The sequence below is a fragment of the Branchiostoma belcheri genome, unplaced genomic scaffold (genome assembly GCF_001625305.1).
Source record: "Branchiostoma belcheri isolate BF01 breed outbred unplaced genomic scaffold, Haploidv18h27 scaffold59, whole genome shotgun sequence".
In the NCBI taxonomy this organism is placed as follows: domain Eukaryota; kingdom Metazoa; phylum Chordata; class Leptocardii; order Amphioxiformes; family Branchiostomatidae; genus Branchiostoma; species Branchiostoma belcheri.
In genome coordinates this window covers 1,217,848-1,235,137 of record NW_017804231.1, presented here as the reverse complement: position 1 = coordinate 1,235,137, position 17,290 = coordinate 1,217,848, and the positions used below count along the sequence as shown (strand labels likewise).

Here is a 17,290-nt window from a genome sequence, read left to right as displayed (position 1 = left end):
GTTATACATTGGTAGGAATGTGATACAACTATAGGAGGTAATAGTAATACTGCAAAGGTTTGGGGGAACATTATTTTGAATAACTGTTCTTTGTGTATAAAAAAATCTCATTGCAGCCTTAACCTGTATTAAACAAATTTAAGGCTTGTGTCAAACTGTTACCAAAGAAGAGAGAAAGTTAAACTGTTGAAAGATCTAAGTCTTTTTTCTAAGACCAAGAAATACCTGCACAGCTCCAATTTTACCGGCACTAACCTGCATGTGCAGTACATGAACCAGTGCAGGTTAGGTGTAGGTAGACATCAGAAATACCTGCACAGCTCCAATTTTACCGGCACTAACCTGCATATGCCCAGTACATGGACCAGTGCAGGTTAGGTGTAGGTAGACATCAGAAATACCTGCACAGCTCCAATTTTACCGGCACTAACCTGCATATGCCCAGTACATGGACCAGTGCAGGTTAGGTGCGGGTAGACATCAGAAATACCTGCACAGATCCAATTTTACCTACACTAACCTGCATATGCAGGTGGTATTTCCAGTCCTGTGTGAGTATTGTTACATAGAACATGGAATTGACATCAGTTTTCACATGTTTTTCCGTTGACCTCACGTGACCCATGTTGTTTTTGTTGTTGTTTACACAGGGTATACGTCAGGAGGCGGCGGAGCACAACCACACGTTGAAGTGTGCGCGAAAACCAGAGAACAAGTTCAGGAACAGGTACAGGGACGTCAGCCCATGTAAGTACACCTGTGTCAACCCAACTACAACACCAAAGGAGCATGTCTTTGTTTAGTGTTTGTGGTTTTGTGGTTAAAGTTTTGTGGTTATCTACAGTTAACGTACCTAACTCAGGAAACCATGGAAAGACTGCTGTTGTTTCTTTGTTTCCGTATTGCCAGGAGGAATTTGATGTTGGAAATGCATTTAGCACCAAATTTTGCAGAGCAAAATACATGTGACATCCTTACTCAGTAATATGTAACCTACTTGTAGTTTAAGCCTGTTAGTTGTGACTGAAGCACGTAAGCAAATTGAATTCTGACCAGGCATAGTGTCACAGTGAACACGGCAGCTCGTTCAGAATCTGAATCTGCAGCTTGTCGAAGATGTTCTTTTGAGAAGTAAATTAAGGAAACATTATAATACCTGCTATTGTGTGAGATGTATAGTTTAGTTTGTTTAGTGTCAGTTCAAAATTGGCTGCCATGTTCACTTTGACGATTTTGGTCTACAGGGCTCCAAATACTTTTTTCTGCATACCTTCACTGGTGCAGATGACTTTGAAAATTACCTGCACCAGAAAAATTTTACCTGCACCAAACAGACTTTGAGAAGTATGGATCATGCTAAAAAAATGTTCAAACCATTGCCATTATTTCTTTTATACATTTGTACTTCATCAATCATAGGTGGTAATATTGAATGCAGGAAATAAAAATCCACATACTCTTACATGTTACTATAAATCCAATACATGGAAAAGAAGGTTGTATATTTTGTACAAAATCTTTGTTATTTTGTATATTTCATGGTGTGATTTCAGACGATCACAGCAGGGTACAACTCCAAGATGGTGATAACGATTACATCAATGCAAGTCTCGTCGTGGTAAGACAAAACAGAAACACTTTTCTGTACAGTTTATTGCGTCTATTTTATTATAAACTGAGCTAGTGAATCTTTATAGAGCCAGCTGAAGTGATATTCAGTTCCCGTCAGTGCTGTTACTAAAATCCAAGAATTCCACTTCACCATAGGCAGATTTCTCAGAATTGTGCACTGTTAGCTCAACAGTTCTAAGAAAAGTGGTCAATTATTTCTGGGAGAACACTTATCGAGGCCACATATCTGCTCACATGATGCTTGGTGAAATGGTCAAAATGTACTTTGATATGGGGAAGGCCACCCAAAATTTAAAATAAGTGTAGATAGATTTATGACATTTTCTAATGCTGAAATATGTTTTGCTAAATTGTTCCAAATGTTTGTCTTGCAGTGTGACTAAAAATTAATTGTGTATAAAATGACTATAATTTTTGTGATCGAAGAAGGTTACATTACATAAACTATGGCCTTTCCCCTGAAATACATGTATTTTTGACTGAAACTGTCGTGCAGAGAGGAATATAGGCTAATCACAGTTGCAGTCACTTCTACATTGCTTTTTAATAATATGTGTTCTATTTCTGTGGTGGGATGTATGCCGTGCATACGTAGCATGGACATAATGGTTTTAGCAGGCAGTAGCTGTCAGATTGAACTTACATGCTTGTTAAAGCCCTTGCCACACATTCACAAGTTTGGCCTCCCGAACACTAGCTGAACACCCTGTAACCATGGTTGGGAGTAGGTCAGAACAAAGTCGGCTGGGTCAGCTGGTGTTCGGCCAGGTCGGCAGAGTACTATTCGGCTGCACCAGCAAAACGTTTCAAAATGTTTAAAACATTTGGGGGTTGGTCGAGAGGTTTGGCCATCCGCTGTAAGTCAGCAGAACACCAGCCAACCATTCAGGAGTAAGTCAGCAGTTTTTGGGGTCAAATTTGACTCAAATTTAAATCAAATTTGTTTTGATTTGTATATAAAGCTACATGTACTAGACATGGCCTAAATCTGGTCACCCCAAATGTCAGCCAAAGGTGGTTGGCTAGTGTTCGGGGCGAGGTGGGGGGAAGGTCCTGAATGTGTGAACCACAGTGGCTGGGTAGTTGGGCTTGTTTGGACACAGTTAGTGCTTAACCCATGGTCGTGTTGTTCTTATTTCCAGGCAGCAGAGGCAAATAGACAGTACATTCTCGCACAGGTAAGACATACCTGAATACTCAAGACACATCTGAATCCTTCTCAAGACACTTTTAATCCTTGGGACACACTCAAAGCCTAGATTAATTCTCAAGATACACCTACATTCTTAAAGGTGCCCAATGCAGTTTTTAGAGCTTGAAAACCAGATTTTTCCAGTTTTGCCACCCTGAAATTACATTGGATGCCTACATAAAGCACACCTGAGTCCATAAGTTGCCCACTCTACTACCTGGACTTGCAAACTAGGTTTTCATCACCATACAAACTTACAAAGGTGACAGCATTCTAGTTACCTTTTGGTAACCAATTAACCCTCGACAGAGTGTAAACTAGTTATCAAAGATCAAAGAAAACTGTTTAACTTAATAACATTAACAGTGGACTGGTAGTTTGTACAGCACAGTGGTAGAGGACACTACCAGTTGTACCAGTACAAATAGTGATGCATACCGGTTCACTGGACTTGGATCCGGACTTGAAAGAATGTTTAGGTTCAAGTAAAAAAAAACTAAAAGTCAAGAACCGAGTCTGGACTTATTACCATAAAAGACCATAATTTCACATACCCCTTTTCCTTCCAAACCACCTAAAACCTTCCGTAGATTGTAAAATCTTTGCTACAAAACGAAGAAAACATTGCCATCGGGCATCGTCAAGTACCGGCCTCCATGTTATGTGGCCAAAGTTTCACCCAGACAACATTGCAAGGTTGCCAACATGCAATTTTGTATATGTCATGGGTTTAGGTGTGGACTTACAAGTCCGGACCTGAACCTAAACCTCTGGACTTGAATCCGGACCTGAACCTAAAATTGGGTTTAGGTATGCATCACTAAGTACAAAATACTATTGTCTGGAGTTGCCCTTCTTGACACTTGTAGAATGTCTTGTAGTCGGTCTTTCCAGGAAAAATCGTGCTACTGTCACGGTAGACTTGCTGTGTCTGAGATGCACTGTGTTAATGCATACCACGTTCTCTATCCTTAACTTGTACCGAGAATTTTGAATGTTTGAATGCTCATGTACATGTACCTATGATTATTGTATGTATATATGTGTGTATGTATCTGTGCTTGTATGTATAAAACCAGTACACGGACCAGTGCAGGTTAGGTGTAGGTAGACATCAGAAATACCTGCACGGCTCCAATTTTACCTGCACAAAGGTGCATATGCACCCAGTCTTTCAAGCCCTACTCACTTGCTTATTCAGGTGGGTATTTTGAACCTTGAACTTGTATCAAAATACATCATCTAGGAGCAAATATTACAAAAACACACCAGTACCCACTCCATGTGTTTATTCCATGCCGTTTGTTTGTGTCCAGGGACCACTTCCGTCCACTATAGGTCACTTCTGGGAAATGGTTTGGGAGCAGCGCACAAAAGCTGTCGTCATGCTCAACAGGGTCATTGAGAAGGGAACAGTGAGTGCCGTTGTTTAGTTCTCGGGCTGTGTGTTTTTTGAAATACATCTTAGGAATGGATGATGTTGACAAATGGAACTTGAATTGGAGAAAAATACTTAAAAATGGTGTGAGGGGTTGTATTTGTCCCTTATCATTAAAAAATGTTTTCTGCCACACACTTGGAACTAAAACAGTCGTCATAGGCAGAGATTGGGCCATGTACCGTCCTAACAGTGCCAGTTGCTGTTGCGTTGGACAAGTGGTCTGCTAAGGCAACTCCTTAAACGACTATGGGGAAAAATTGGAACTGACAAAAATTGTCGTTAAGACAGTCGACGGCTTGTATACATATATATAGAGAGGTGATCCGTCGTCGAAGCATCTATATCTTGTGGACTTCTTCCAGATCAAATGTGCTCAGTACTGGCCTCAAGGTGAGGTCAACGGTCATTCGGATGAACTTGAACTGGAGGAGACGGGGTACAAGGTCACACTACTGGAGGAGGACGTCAGACCTTACTTCACCATCAGGACCTACCTGCTGCAGAGGTTAAAGGTCAGTACAGAAATTAAAAGGTCAGTAGTAAAAAAAAAGTAATGTGGACTTTAAGATGCTGTAAATTTGTGACATCTAAATCAGCTAACCATAGAGGGGTCTGTTGTCACGCAAGGTTCTTTATATTATTTAGGTCTCGAAGACAAAATGTTGTGTTTCCAGTTTCCTGACTGATCCTAGCCAAAATCTGACGACCCTAGCCTGTATTTTGATCAAGCAATTTTTTCCTTCAGCCTACCTACTGACCCTAGTTTTTTCAGGACTGAAAGTAGAAATACAATAATTTTCCTAGGCCTTATGTGACGTCGTCTTTTGTGACCTTCCAGAGATGATCACATTATTCTTCTGTTCCCACCAGACCAACGAGAGCAGAAAAGTATTTCACTTTCACTACACGAGGTGGCCCGACTTTGGTGTCCCAGAATCCCCGGCAGCCTTTCTGCACTTCCTGTTGGAGGTGCGGGATTCTGGGTCGCTGGAGGCGGACGTGGGACCCCCAGTGGTGCACTGTAGCGCAGGGATCGGCAGGTCAGGGGTCTTCTGCTTAGTGGACACCTGTTTAGTACTGGTGAGTAGGGGATGGTTGAATGTCCATAATGAAGTTATATATTAGTACTTTTGTTCAACAGTAGACCGTTCCTCACCTTAAATTTTCAGTCGTACGTCTGTCGAACTTCTGCAGGACTTCAATTATGTGACCTTGGGACACGCGACTCGACTAATGAATCGTAATTGCCTAGTAAGGGTAGTGCCGAGTTGTGCATCCTCTCCGCAAAATGTTGAACAAAAGGATTTCTACCACTGATTGATTCTACATGCCGGTTCACAGCTGGACAAGACGCGGGACCTGAACAGTCTGAACATCCGTCGGCTGCTGCTGGACATGAGACAGTACCGGATGGGTCTGATCCAGACGCCCGACCAGCTACGCTTCTCGTACCTCGCCGTGATCGAGGGGGCGCGCACCATCCTGGGCATGGCCACCGCACAGGACGACGTCATCAACACACTCGGGGAGGAGGTACGGCACACCCTCATGTACTGTAATTCACTGCTGTGAACTGTAACAAAATTACACTTGGGCTGTGACACTGATCTATAATTGTGGTTTCAGAAAGCCAAAACTTTGACAAAACACATTGAATGTAGAAATTAATTTTGAAAGTTTCAGTGGAAATGTTGGAAACTGTCTTGAAACTGTAGTTCACTTTATGTTCACAGTAGCAAAATTTCACGGTCTGAGAAAAATGGAGGTGTTCACAGAACAGTGAGTTCACAATGGCGGCAGGTGCAATGTTGGAAACATACACTGTTACCTCTATTGAAATTGCAAATACACTCTCTCACATATCATTTGAAAGAGCTTGCTTTCCTCTACATTATGGTCCCTTCACTACTGTCATAACATACTGTCAATCTTGAAATATTTGTGTTTTTTTATGCCTCAATAGAGGATTGCTACTTTACTTTACCTTTCCATGCACTCGGATGTAAGCCAAATGGCTCCCAAACTTCTTGCCAAGCCAAGTGACCTGTGGATTCACTTGTCGTAAATCAGTCAGTTCCTGATTCCAGAATGGCCAACAGTTCAACTCAAGCTAAATACCAGCAGTTCTCTGTTACCTGCATGGGAACTGCAGAGGTTTTCTTGATACTTAAAATTTGAACACTTTGAGAAGTTCTTGTATTTGTTTATGCCAGCCACTAGTGTCTGTAAATTACACACAAACTTTTGCTTACGGTAGCAAAAGTTCACGGTCTGAGAAAAATGGTGTTCACGGAACTATATGTTTACGATGGCGGCAATGATAAGTTTGCGGTACAGAAGTGAATTTTCATGGCACCATTGCAGAATGGCTGCAATGGCCACAGAATGCACAAATTGATATGCACCGAAGCTTTGTTGACAGTTGGAGAAAAATTGGAAATGAAATTTGATATGATTGAAAATATCTAAATTAGACTGGAAACAGAGTTGCCTGGTTACCATGGATATGAGATAAACATAATATACATGACAAAAAGGCAAACTCTTCCTGACTTCACATTGAAGAATGAATGAAATGTTTAAAATTATCATTTCAATAAGTGAGCCCCAGGCACTTTTCTAGAGACAATTAACTTTTTTGTTGATAACATTAAATGAATCTCCCCACCACACACTCCCTCCCACCACAAGTGTTACCGGGTTTCCCCTCATTTCTCCTTCCAGTCAGATGATTTACTCCAACAATATTTGGTTTCATCGGAAGTCTGCCAGTAGTAACTGAAATTTCTCAGAACTCCATTCTGCAGGGCGGAAGTACAGCGCAGCTCATTTATAGGATCCTTTGTTTAGTTACCTCCAAGGCAGAGCGGAGGAACGGAGCGGAGACACAGCATTCACGGATGGATTCCAGGCTACTCCAAGATAGCAGATAATAATCCATTTTTCTAGGAACAGGCTTTGCCATGTTTGACCCAAGTTCTGCATTATAGGGGAAGCTAGGATTCTAAGAAAAGCCCCGAGTCTGTATTACACAATCTCTGTCTGTCTGGGGGTATATGGGGTCAGTGAGTTGACAGGCAGGCCGCTTGGAGAGCAATTTAGTCAGGCTAGCAATCCCCTGTAGGTGAACGTGCTGGGATGTTTGCCAAGTACACCACGGCCTCCACACGTCCCAGTTGTAAACTTTCTTTCTGTCTTTTGATTACCACATCATGGAAATCAAAGTTGGAAAATTGTCAAATTGCACATTTGTCTTAAAGCTTCCCTTTCTAGACATGTACCTGTACCTTAACCCCCTGTACCTTAGTATCTAAACCCATGTACCTCAGTACCTAAACATCTAAACCTCACCTGTACCTATACCTAAACACCTGCACCTCAGCACCTAAACCTCTGTACCTAAATTCCTGTACCTGTACCTAAACTCCAGCACCTCAGTACCTAAACCCCTGTACCTGTATCTGAACCCCAGGGCGCCTATGCCTAAGCCCCTGTACTGTACCTTATAGTACAATGTACCTAAACCCCTGTACCTCTAAAGAACCCCTGTACCCGTATCTGAGCCCTGACATTTTTGACATTTGTTAGGTACACAGCCCATTTTGACTTAAGGACACATTTAGGAGATGCTTGATTGAAATCTTTACTTTGCCACAGTTCATGAGAAAAGACTACTGTATGACAGTTTCGTGCGTTTCGTCTGTTTTTCAGTTCACTTGACGAAGCAAACATAATACAGTGCGTGTCTGTGTCCCTCCCCCATGCTGTGATCAAATCCCCCACTCTCCCTGTAGACATACTTAATGTTTTATTCAATATATAATGTCTGTGCTGTGGGTCTATCAGCATATTACCAGGCCAGTGCTCTGGTCTATACCATGTTTTTAATAATGCTGAAACTGAGGTCTTTGTGCTTTAGCATACTGACCTAGGATTAAGGGCCTAGGAAAAAATGTTGTGTTTCCAGTTTTGCCGACCAACCCTAGCAAAAACCCACCAACCCTAACCTTTTTTAATCAATTGGTGGTGTACATTTTTGATCTGACATCTGAATTTCAAACCCCTGAATTTCTGAAACGTCATTAAATGCAATTTCAGAAGCAATTTTTTTCTATAGTAAATTGGGTGAAATGTTTGTCCACAAGCAAACAGGTGGACGTTTTTTTGCACTTGATTTGTTGGATCATTTTAGCCAAAATCTCAAGAAGAAACTGAAAAGGAAAAGAAAATCCCAACCCACCAACCATAGTTTTTTTCAGGACTGATTTAGTGAAACCAGAAATACAACGTTCCAAGGCCTTATACTACAATCTGTGTGTTAGAACATTGGTCTGGTAATGTACTCAGAGTATGTACTTTACGTATTCTGATAAGGATTGTCAACTATCAAGAGGTAACTAAATTTGCCTATCGGATCAAGTGCATTAACTTCTACACAGGACAGAAATTGTTTAACTATTACTGTGAACAGCCTGTCTGGAGGCTGAAATTCACCTTTGACTAAATTTTATCGAAATCAGAGAAGACCATTGTTAGGAGTTTTAATGTGTTCTGATAAACAGATTATTAAAGCTTTCCTATAACGAAGAAAAATATCTCAACTTAGCGAACATACGTCACAGGTCCTCCATTACAAAACTAAGAATCAGTTGTCATAAATTACGAATCGAATCAGGAAGACATAACCGCACTCCTCTAGAACAAAGAACCTGTCAATTCTGCAGTTTAGGCCGAATAGAAGATGAAATACATTTCACCATAGATTGCCCCTTGTATAGTAGAGATAGACTCATATTTTTTAGCCATGTATTAAGTATATTTCCCCACTTTAGTTATTTGTCTAGTAAAGAGAAATTTGTATTCCTTTTAACTTTTGATAAACCTACTCTAAGTAATCTCACAGCCGCATATGTCCATACAATCACTACCAAGCGAGATGAAGCCGAAAAGAATAGAAATTAGACATTTATTTACACTCTTATATGTTCATATATTTGTAATGTATATGTTTATGTTCATGTTCTGTACTCATGCGACCTGTACTTAGTTCTGTAGAACACAAATGTACAATAAAGGTCTTCATTCATTTGATAAAAGTACAATGTATACTGTACTTGTATCGGACCCTGGCCCTGGAATCAACCACAACAAAAGGATGTCCAAAGATACCCAGGCACTAGTCTGGCAGGAACACTTAGGCCATGTTGATTTTATGATATGGATGATATCCGCGCGCGCGTGAATTTCCGCCAGACTTTTTTTATTCGCATGCTCGCATCATTATTGGATGTCATCCATGTACTAGTAATCAAATCATCATGGACATACTCAGTATCCAGTCTCACTGTATCTTTGCTTGTTTTCTCTCAGAGCGCAGATTTACAAGATGGACACAACCACCTTGTGACGAAGGACGATGATGACGGGGAGAACACGAGAGACAAGCCGCCGCCGCTGCCCCCGCGGGACCCGTCCCGCCGCAGCTCCAGACAGCGCGCCCAGCCGCTGGAGTTTGAGTACGAGCCAGAAGATCCCACAGACACAGAACGGCTCAGGGAGAGACAGAGGTGAGAACTCACATCTGTGTCTCTGGCAACACAAACTTTTTCAAACTCCTGTTTCTTTCCCTTGTGTTTTTGTTTATTGCCCTTATATTTCTATCTATTACCCTTGTGTAAACCACTCAAATGAAGAAGAAAGAAGCAAAGTCATCCCATTGTTTCAGAATTGATCTTTAAAATGAATGATGGTAGCCAAATATTTCACCCGATTTATTGAACAAAAACTTGCTTCTGAAAATGCGCTAAAGAACGTCTCAGTAAATTTTTGTCTGTCGTGGCGGCCAACCCAAAAAAGCCTTGTGTCAGGGTTTTTGCTAGGGTCGGTCGGGTAACCGGATACACAACATTTCCTAGACCCCAGCATTTTGGCAGCAAGTGCGGACTTGATGTATCCACAGCAAACTACTGTGGTGCGTATGTACGTACTAACAGTTATTAGATATCAAGTCACGTAACATGACTTAGCTTCCCCTGGTGGCTGGTTTCTGGGAAGTGCTGCAACCTTCCTGGAACTTCCTCTGGATTTTATGTCAAAGTTGACATCTACCCATGTCTGTAACGAAAACAAGAATTTTGGGAAAACTGCCAATTGCAGAATCAGTGCATGTGTAAACCAATGCTCTAGCTGGCGCCAGTCTTTCCATCATTTGACGGAATTCTTGCTGCTTATGATGGACAATTATGTGCCCAATCTGTCATGTTTTACGGACAAATATCGGTGTGCAAAGGTCTTGAAAGAGATGCCATTAAACTAAGTTTAGACTGAAAGCAAAATTTGTCCCTCAAAATGCTGGAAACAGCATCACATCACCACATAGCAACAGTCCTTCTTGTCATCACCATTGGAATAATTACTGTAAATCACTTTATATTGGGGTAGCAAAATTTCACGATTTGAGAAAAATGGAAATGTTCGCAGAACTAAATGTTAGCAGAAGAAAGAAAGAAAGCAAATATGTTAGCAGGTAATGATCAATTCGCAGTACAGAAGTGACCGCAAAAACTGTGGATATAAAAGTACCATGAATATAAAGTGATTTACAGTATATGAGCTTTCCAATAAGCCAAGCATCATCGAGATACATTTCCCTTTCGCCCCCAGAGAAGCAGAGTTGAGGAAAAGAAGGCGAGACGAGAGGATAAGCAGTACGTCGGAGAAGCTGGCTGAGATGAAGAGAAAACAACGCAAGACGGAGGCGGACAGGGAAAGGTGGTTATTCTGGAAGCCTATTCTTATTCAGGCATCTATAGGGGTGGCCTTAGCAGGAGGGCTGTACTTGTTGCACAGATGGTACACTAGTATGTAAGGGCAGACAAGAGAACCTGTACACCCCTTGTCTCACGTGGAATAGTCCATCTCTATTCACCTTTTACCCATTTGGAAATGTTGGCACAAATTTTACAAAGGGAAAGCATTGTCCAAATTCCTTTTGGGGGGAGGCTATCTCTCTGTTTCTCTGCAATGTCCTATGCTACTTCTTATTTTCCTTTATGTGCAAAGTACATGTATCAACTGTGACGTGGACTATTTCATGCTGACAATATAAGGGGTGTCTAGTTTCTTGTTACAGTTACAAGGGACCTGCTTGAAGTGTTGTACATAGCAAACGGCAAGGGAGAGGATATGAAGGGGGTTTAACAGTTGCTGATTCAGGCAGTTTCGTAGGGTAATGGTAGTAGGACTGTTAGTTCAGAGAACTTCGGAAGGAAAATGTGTGCAGATGTAAACACAAAACATCACATGGTTGAGGTACTAGAGAAAGTGGTGGAAGTTATCTGACACCACATTGTCAAGTTTTAACACCTTCAGTTAATACATTCTGTAGTGAATGGAGTCTGACATAGGGGTGTTGAGTATCCTATGCATGGAGATTACAACAAGGGGTTTTCAGGAAGCCTGGACTCATCAGAAAATAAAGTGCCTTCAACCTTTATGTGTGGAATTCAGAAGAAAGATGTATGACTGTGAAAAAGCCACACAGGAATCCTGAAATACAGGTCAGCCCCTGTGCAGGAAATTATGCAATGTGATTGGTCCCGTCTTATATCACATGTGATTGGCTCTTTCCAAAACCAATCAGAGAGTAAATCGTTTGAATTTGTCCCAACTTCTCATTGGCTACTTTGAGGATGAGATTAGGGGAAGACCAAGATTATTTACCTCAGTCTTAGCATATTGGCCACAAGTCTGTTATACCCAAGACCCCTATCACAGCTTCCACTGGCCCAAGACAGTTTACTGTAGTACACTTGTGCATTTGGGTTAAACCATAATTGTAGACATGGAGGGGTGATGTGAGAAGGAAGGACATGGAATGGAAAACTGAAAAGGAAAAGTCTGCGAGTAAATAAGTAAAAAAGAAAGAGTTGAGGCAGAACTTTGTAAAGAAATGAAAGTGGAAGCGTCTAGTTAAAAGATGAGGGTGCACCCCTCTGTTCATGTGGCAAATGGAATAACCCTCTCATGTTGGTTTTGATGTTCTGCCATTCTTGTTTACCTAACAAAGCCACAAAAGTGTGTTTTCTGTGACTTTTCTTTTTGATTTGCAAGGGGAGTCTGGGAAGGGAAAAAAATTTAACTGTAGAGGAAAAACAGACACTTTTCAGTACATTATTGTACCTTTGCCATGATCAACACTTTAACACTTAACTGTTACATGTAATGTTTTGTTCAGTAGTAACAGATGGTAGAAGGTACATCAGTTCTTTCCCAAAACCATGTATCTCCATCTTCTCATGGTGTATTATTTTCAGGGCTCGAAATACTGGGTGCGTGTGCACCTTGGTGCAGGTAAAATTGGAGCTGTGCAGGTATTTCTGATGTCTACTTGCACCTAACCTGCACTGGTCCATGTACTGAGTTTACATATACTGTACATGAAGGTGCATGTGGATTTTAATTGCTGCATTGACTATTACCACTTCTGAAGGGTAAAAGAAATTATCGCAATGATATCTGAACAGTTTTAGGATGATCCATACTTTCAAAATCCCTAAAGAGTGGTGCAAGTAAAATTGGTCTGGTGCAGGTAATTTTCAATGTTACCAGTGCAGGTAACGGTATGCAGAAAAAAGTATTTTAAGCCCTGAATTTTGTATGATGATTAATTTTTCCTCTTACAATAGACACAAACACACATAAATACATAACATAACATACATGCAGTATTCAATTAATTACTTAATAGATAACATGCCATGGCAGGACAGGAGTCGTCTCTTCCAGACATACCACTCTTACTGGGAAAAAAGTTGCAGAAATCGCCCTATTAGGGTATGATAATTGGCAAGAGGCTTGAGGTGGAGTGGGAAATCTAAGAGACTATTTCAGAATAGCTAGGCTTTTTGAGAAGTGTAAGGAAAAGTGGCCAGAATACAGTTATAGTGCTACGACCGTGTGCTCCTACTACATACCCTACAGAAATTGGACTACCTACTTATTTTAGGTAAACTGTTATTCAAGATGCCCAAAAGAGGCAGTTTTTTTTCCGAGGTCAAACAGGGCTGACAAGTATTAGTTTATCTGTGTCATGCCTTGATTCCTCCATGAAGGTTGGACATCCAGGTAATAAGATATGCCAAAAAAGTTACAAGCACCTGGACATGATTTTGGAAACTGTCAGACGTTTCAGGTAGTATCACTCTTGAGATCTCACCAGTGTGACCGGCGAAAGGTAGTGGATGACTGTTTCCAAAATCATATCCAGTTGCTTTTTGCTAGTATACACTTCTGGAAAACCCTCGCTAGATGGGCCATTGTCACAAGTACAAAATGTACATTGTACATTGTATGTTCTTTTTACTGTCCAGTCATGTTTTTTTTTTGGTAATGGCAACAAGGACACACAATCATGTTAAAACAAGGACAGATAAGAAGGTATACATTGTTGCGGCCTGAAATTTCAAAACCTTTCAGTTCTAAGTGTACATCACTGTATGTTCGTGGTACATGTACTAGAGTTAGGACTAGGAATAAGTTTTTTCTACCCACTAGTAGAGGTCGAAAAATGCCCCCCTCTCTTTTATTTGTATATTGTACATTTGGCATTATTGTATAATTTCTGCATGGTGTTAGCTCTCCATGAAAATGTTTTTGTACGGTATTTTTGTAAAACATGGTGTTCTGTTATGTATATGGTTATCTTGGTATGCCAGTTTTAAGGTGTCAAGTTGTAAACTTTGTACTATAGTGCTTATGTTCCTTCTTTGATAAGTACTTAGTACATTGTATTCCTCTTACCCTGGAAATTCAAAAACTTTTTTTCAGGACAAAGAATTGTTTTTTTTTTCTGGAGACAACTGAAAGTTTCCAGAACAGTTACTGCAGAAAATATCTGAGAATTTGTTTGAAAATGTAGTGGAAACAACAAGTTCAACTTTTTTTCATCTCTCAAGTTGCACCTTCTTGCCTTACCAGTACTGTAACCTCACATGCTACATTATAGTCTCTGTAAAGGATCCATTCATTGTATCTTATTATTAAAACACTCAAGATAATTTTTCTTCACATGGTGGGACGTTGGATTTCATTCTGATAAATGTTCCAGAACTAGAGTTGGCCACAGTTAGCTAAAAAAAACTCAAACATCGAATGGCAAACTTGTATGTAAATTTGTGGATCAGAAAGCTAAGCATACTTGGCGACAATGGCCCGTCAGATATTCAATATTTGACTATGGCTTGATTTGTGTTAAATCCTGCAAATCTATTTCACAAAATTGCACATTGTTTTGAAATTGTCTCTTTTGTTCTCTTAGAACCCCCTATGTTAAACAGGTGTTTAGTTGTGTGGACTAAGGTGACTACATTGTAAGATTGCGTGGACATTGTTGTTTTGTAACTGTACCCAGATCAGATATCCAACTTCAAAGCCATGTATGTATGTTAGCTTGTGTCTGTCCTCCTAGTCAGGATGCTGATTGGTCTGATTATGCATACCCGGGAAACATGATCTGACCAATCAACACACTGGACTAGTCCCTGCCTTTCTTTAGATGATGCTGATTGGTCAGATTATGCATGCACAGGAAACATGGTCTGACCAATCAACACGCTGGACTTGTCCCTGAAATCCTTTCTAGGATGCTGATTGGTCAAATTGATGATCTGAAACATGATCTGACCAATCAGCAAACTGGGCTATTCCTTCAAGAAATTTCAGAAATGATAATGCAAATCTTCTAATGATGTATACCAGCAAGTTAAAAACTACAGTGGGACATGTCGAATGAATTCTTCAATATCCTGTGTAACCCTGTTTCAATGGCACAAACATGTGACGTCTTGCTCATGTTTTGACTTTGTACGGTTTTGTCTGAATATTAATACAAATTATGTTTCATCTCTTGTTGTACATTCAACTTCTGGACTCTTTTTGAATGGTTGGATTTTTTTGTTGTTTTATCTCTACTCACAGGTGTTATGACACTTTCTCTTTTTTTTTCTTTGACAATAGAATTATGAAAACCTTGACATCATTATAAAAAAGGTTGCAGAAATTGTAGGTTCCAAAGTCTGCAATTCACTGATACTGGTGGTTTTGTACAGTACTTCTGTACATGTTATCTTTACAATGTCACTGTAGGTATGCTATTCATTACTGGGATCTTTCTTATGCCCCAGTCACACATTCATGAATTAAGCCTCCCAAACACTAGCTGAATGCCCCCCAAACATGGTAAGGAGTACATCAGAAGCAAGGTTGGGATGGCTGGTGTTAGGCCAGGTCGGTTACTGTTCGGCTGCGCCAGCGGAATATTTGGTGTAGACGGAAATTTCAGCCATGGTTGGCTGGGGTGTTCAGGATTAGGCAGGGTTGTGGTTGGTATTCAAATTTGACTGAAATTTAACTCAAACTCAATTCGATTCGTATAGAAAGAAAACGTGGCCTAAATCTGGTCAGGCTGCTTGGAAACTTAAGTCAACCTTGGTTGGCTGGTTTCGGGGGGAAGGTTCTGAATGTGTGCCAAGGGCTTTACCTGGAACAGTGACCCAATTCAAGGAACAATTAATTAGAGTGTTTTGGCCTCAAACACCTCGACAACCAAGAAGTGGACTTACAACAACTGCCATCCAGCAAGACAGCACAAGCCAAAAGTCAAGTTAGAGTGGAACTGTTTGTCACTCAGTTTCTTGTGATGACACAATGATTGATTGTTGAGAACACAACAAGCTTTTGTACTTTGTGTGATTTGACTCCCAAAAATATTATACACAACAACACTGTCAACAGCAACAGATCATTTGGAGAAGTAGTCACAACATTGCAGTACTTGAGTGTTTCTGGTAGATTAGAGTTCAAATTAGATGTAAACATGTGAACATCTTAGGGAAATGTTATGTCTATGCAAAGCGTAAACTTTCTCTTATTTGATTGTCTCTCAAAAACGAGCATCTGTTTCAATCATTGATAGTAATTTTAACCTGCTTACTACAAAGGTGGCCTTTTTGTATTCAATTTGTATACATTGCCGTGATAGGGAGCAAGGGGGGAGGTTAAGAAGTAATTTTGCATATTATCATATTATGCCTTTTTAAATATCATGCCTACACAATTCTGTAGGAAGTCAACAACTATTATTTTGCTCACTTAGTCTAAACATTGGCTAAATGCTAATCCTCAGTGAAGATCCAAAGCCTAAGACTAGCTACACCCACTATGCTTAATAGCCATTAGACAAAATGCATCCTAATGGATAAGTTGGCAGATTGCCACAGTCCCTACTTATATGCAACCTCCCATCCTCTGTACCAAGCTTCTGCTTCTTGTCAAAACTATTTCAGCACATTGTTACATCAGATTCATATTTTTCAAAACGCTAAATCTTCACAATACGCAGTATGCCTTTTTGTAATCTTACCACTGAAATAGAAACTACTGAATTGAAAATACATTTACCCAAGTGTCTATCTCAAGAATCATTAAAAACCAACAGGTATACAAATGATAACACAAATCAGCATGACCTTATGATATGAAATTCCAAATATGTAGCTTTTATATGTAATGTTGCAATGACAGTTTGACCCTGCAGTGTGTGACTGTCTCTCTGTCTTCCTGCAGGCCCCGTGGCTTGACTGCGGACAGAGAGACAGACAACACCTCAGGGTCAAGTTCTGATTCTGACGCACCGACTCTACCAACAAAACGGACAAAGAATGACAGCAAACTATGAACGTTTGCACTACAACAACCCTTTTATTTCTTCCATAATGATAAATTTCTAGCACTACAAAAATGTAGTTATAATATAACATAGATAAATGACAAAATTAAGACAACCAAGAAAACATGACAAGGTTATTCACTAATGAATGCCGGTAGCTAGACATCACTAACATTACAACTACTTGTAACTAACCAGTATCACGGTTATATTATTACAATGTAATAACTGCTGCAGCAGACTGGTTGTTATAAACATTTACAAGTATTAATTAAAGAGACCATCCCTATTGTACAAT

General features: G+C 40.3%; 1 protein-coding gene across 1 annotated transcript; it reads left to right on the top strand.

Moving 5' to 3' along the window:
* The first annotated feature begins 623 nt into the window (after positions 1–623).
* LOC109481967 (tyrosine-protein phosphatase non-receptor type 2-like) lies at positions 624–17,031 on the top strand. Its single transcript, XM_019784581.1, has 10 exons — positions 624–747; positions 1,554–1,618; positions 2,775–2,810; positions 4,141–4,239; positions 4,628–4,777; positions 5,136–5,345; positions 5,607–5,798; positions 9,636–9,832; positions 10,929–11,036; positions 16,890–17,031. Exons 1-10 carry the CDS (start codon positions 624–626, stop codon positions 16,999–17,001), a joined length of 1,293 nt encoding a protein of 430 aa, XP_019640140.1. The 3' UTR covers positions 17,002–17,031.
* Positions 17,032–17,290: the final 259 nt, after the last annotated feature.

Excerpts from the sequence above, each read along its gene's own strand:
- LOC109481967 (XM_019784581.1), top strand. The coding sequence starts at position 624 with ATGTTGTTTTTGTTGTTGTTTACACAGGGTATACGTCAGGAGGCGGCG. Across the intron at positions 9,833-10,928 it reads CGGCTCAGGGAGAGACAGAG|AGAAGCAGAGTTGAGGAAAA; the intron begins GTGAGAACTCAC and ends TTTCGCCCCCAG. Across the intron at positions 11,037-16,889 it reads ACGGAGGCGGACAGGGAAAG|GCCCCGTGGCTTGACTGCGG; the intron begins GTGGTTATTCTG and ends GTCTTCCTGCAG.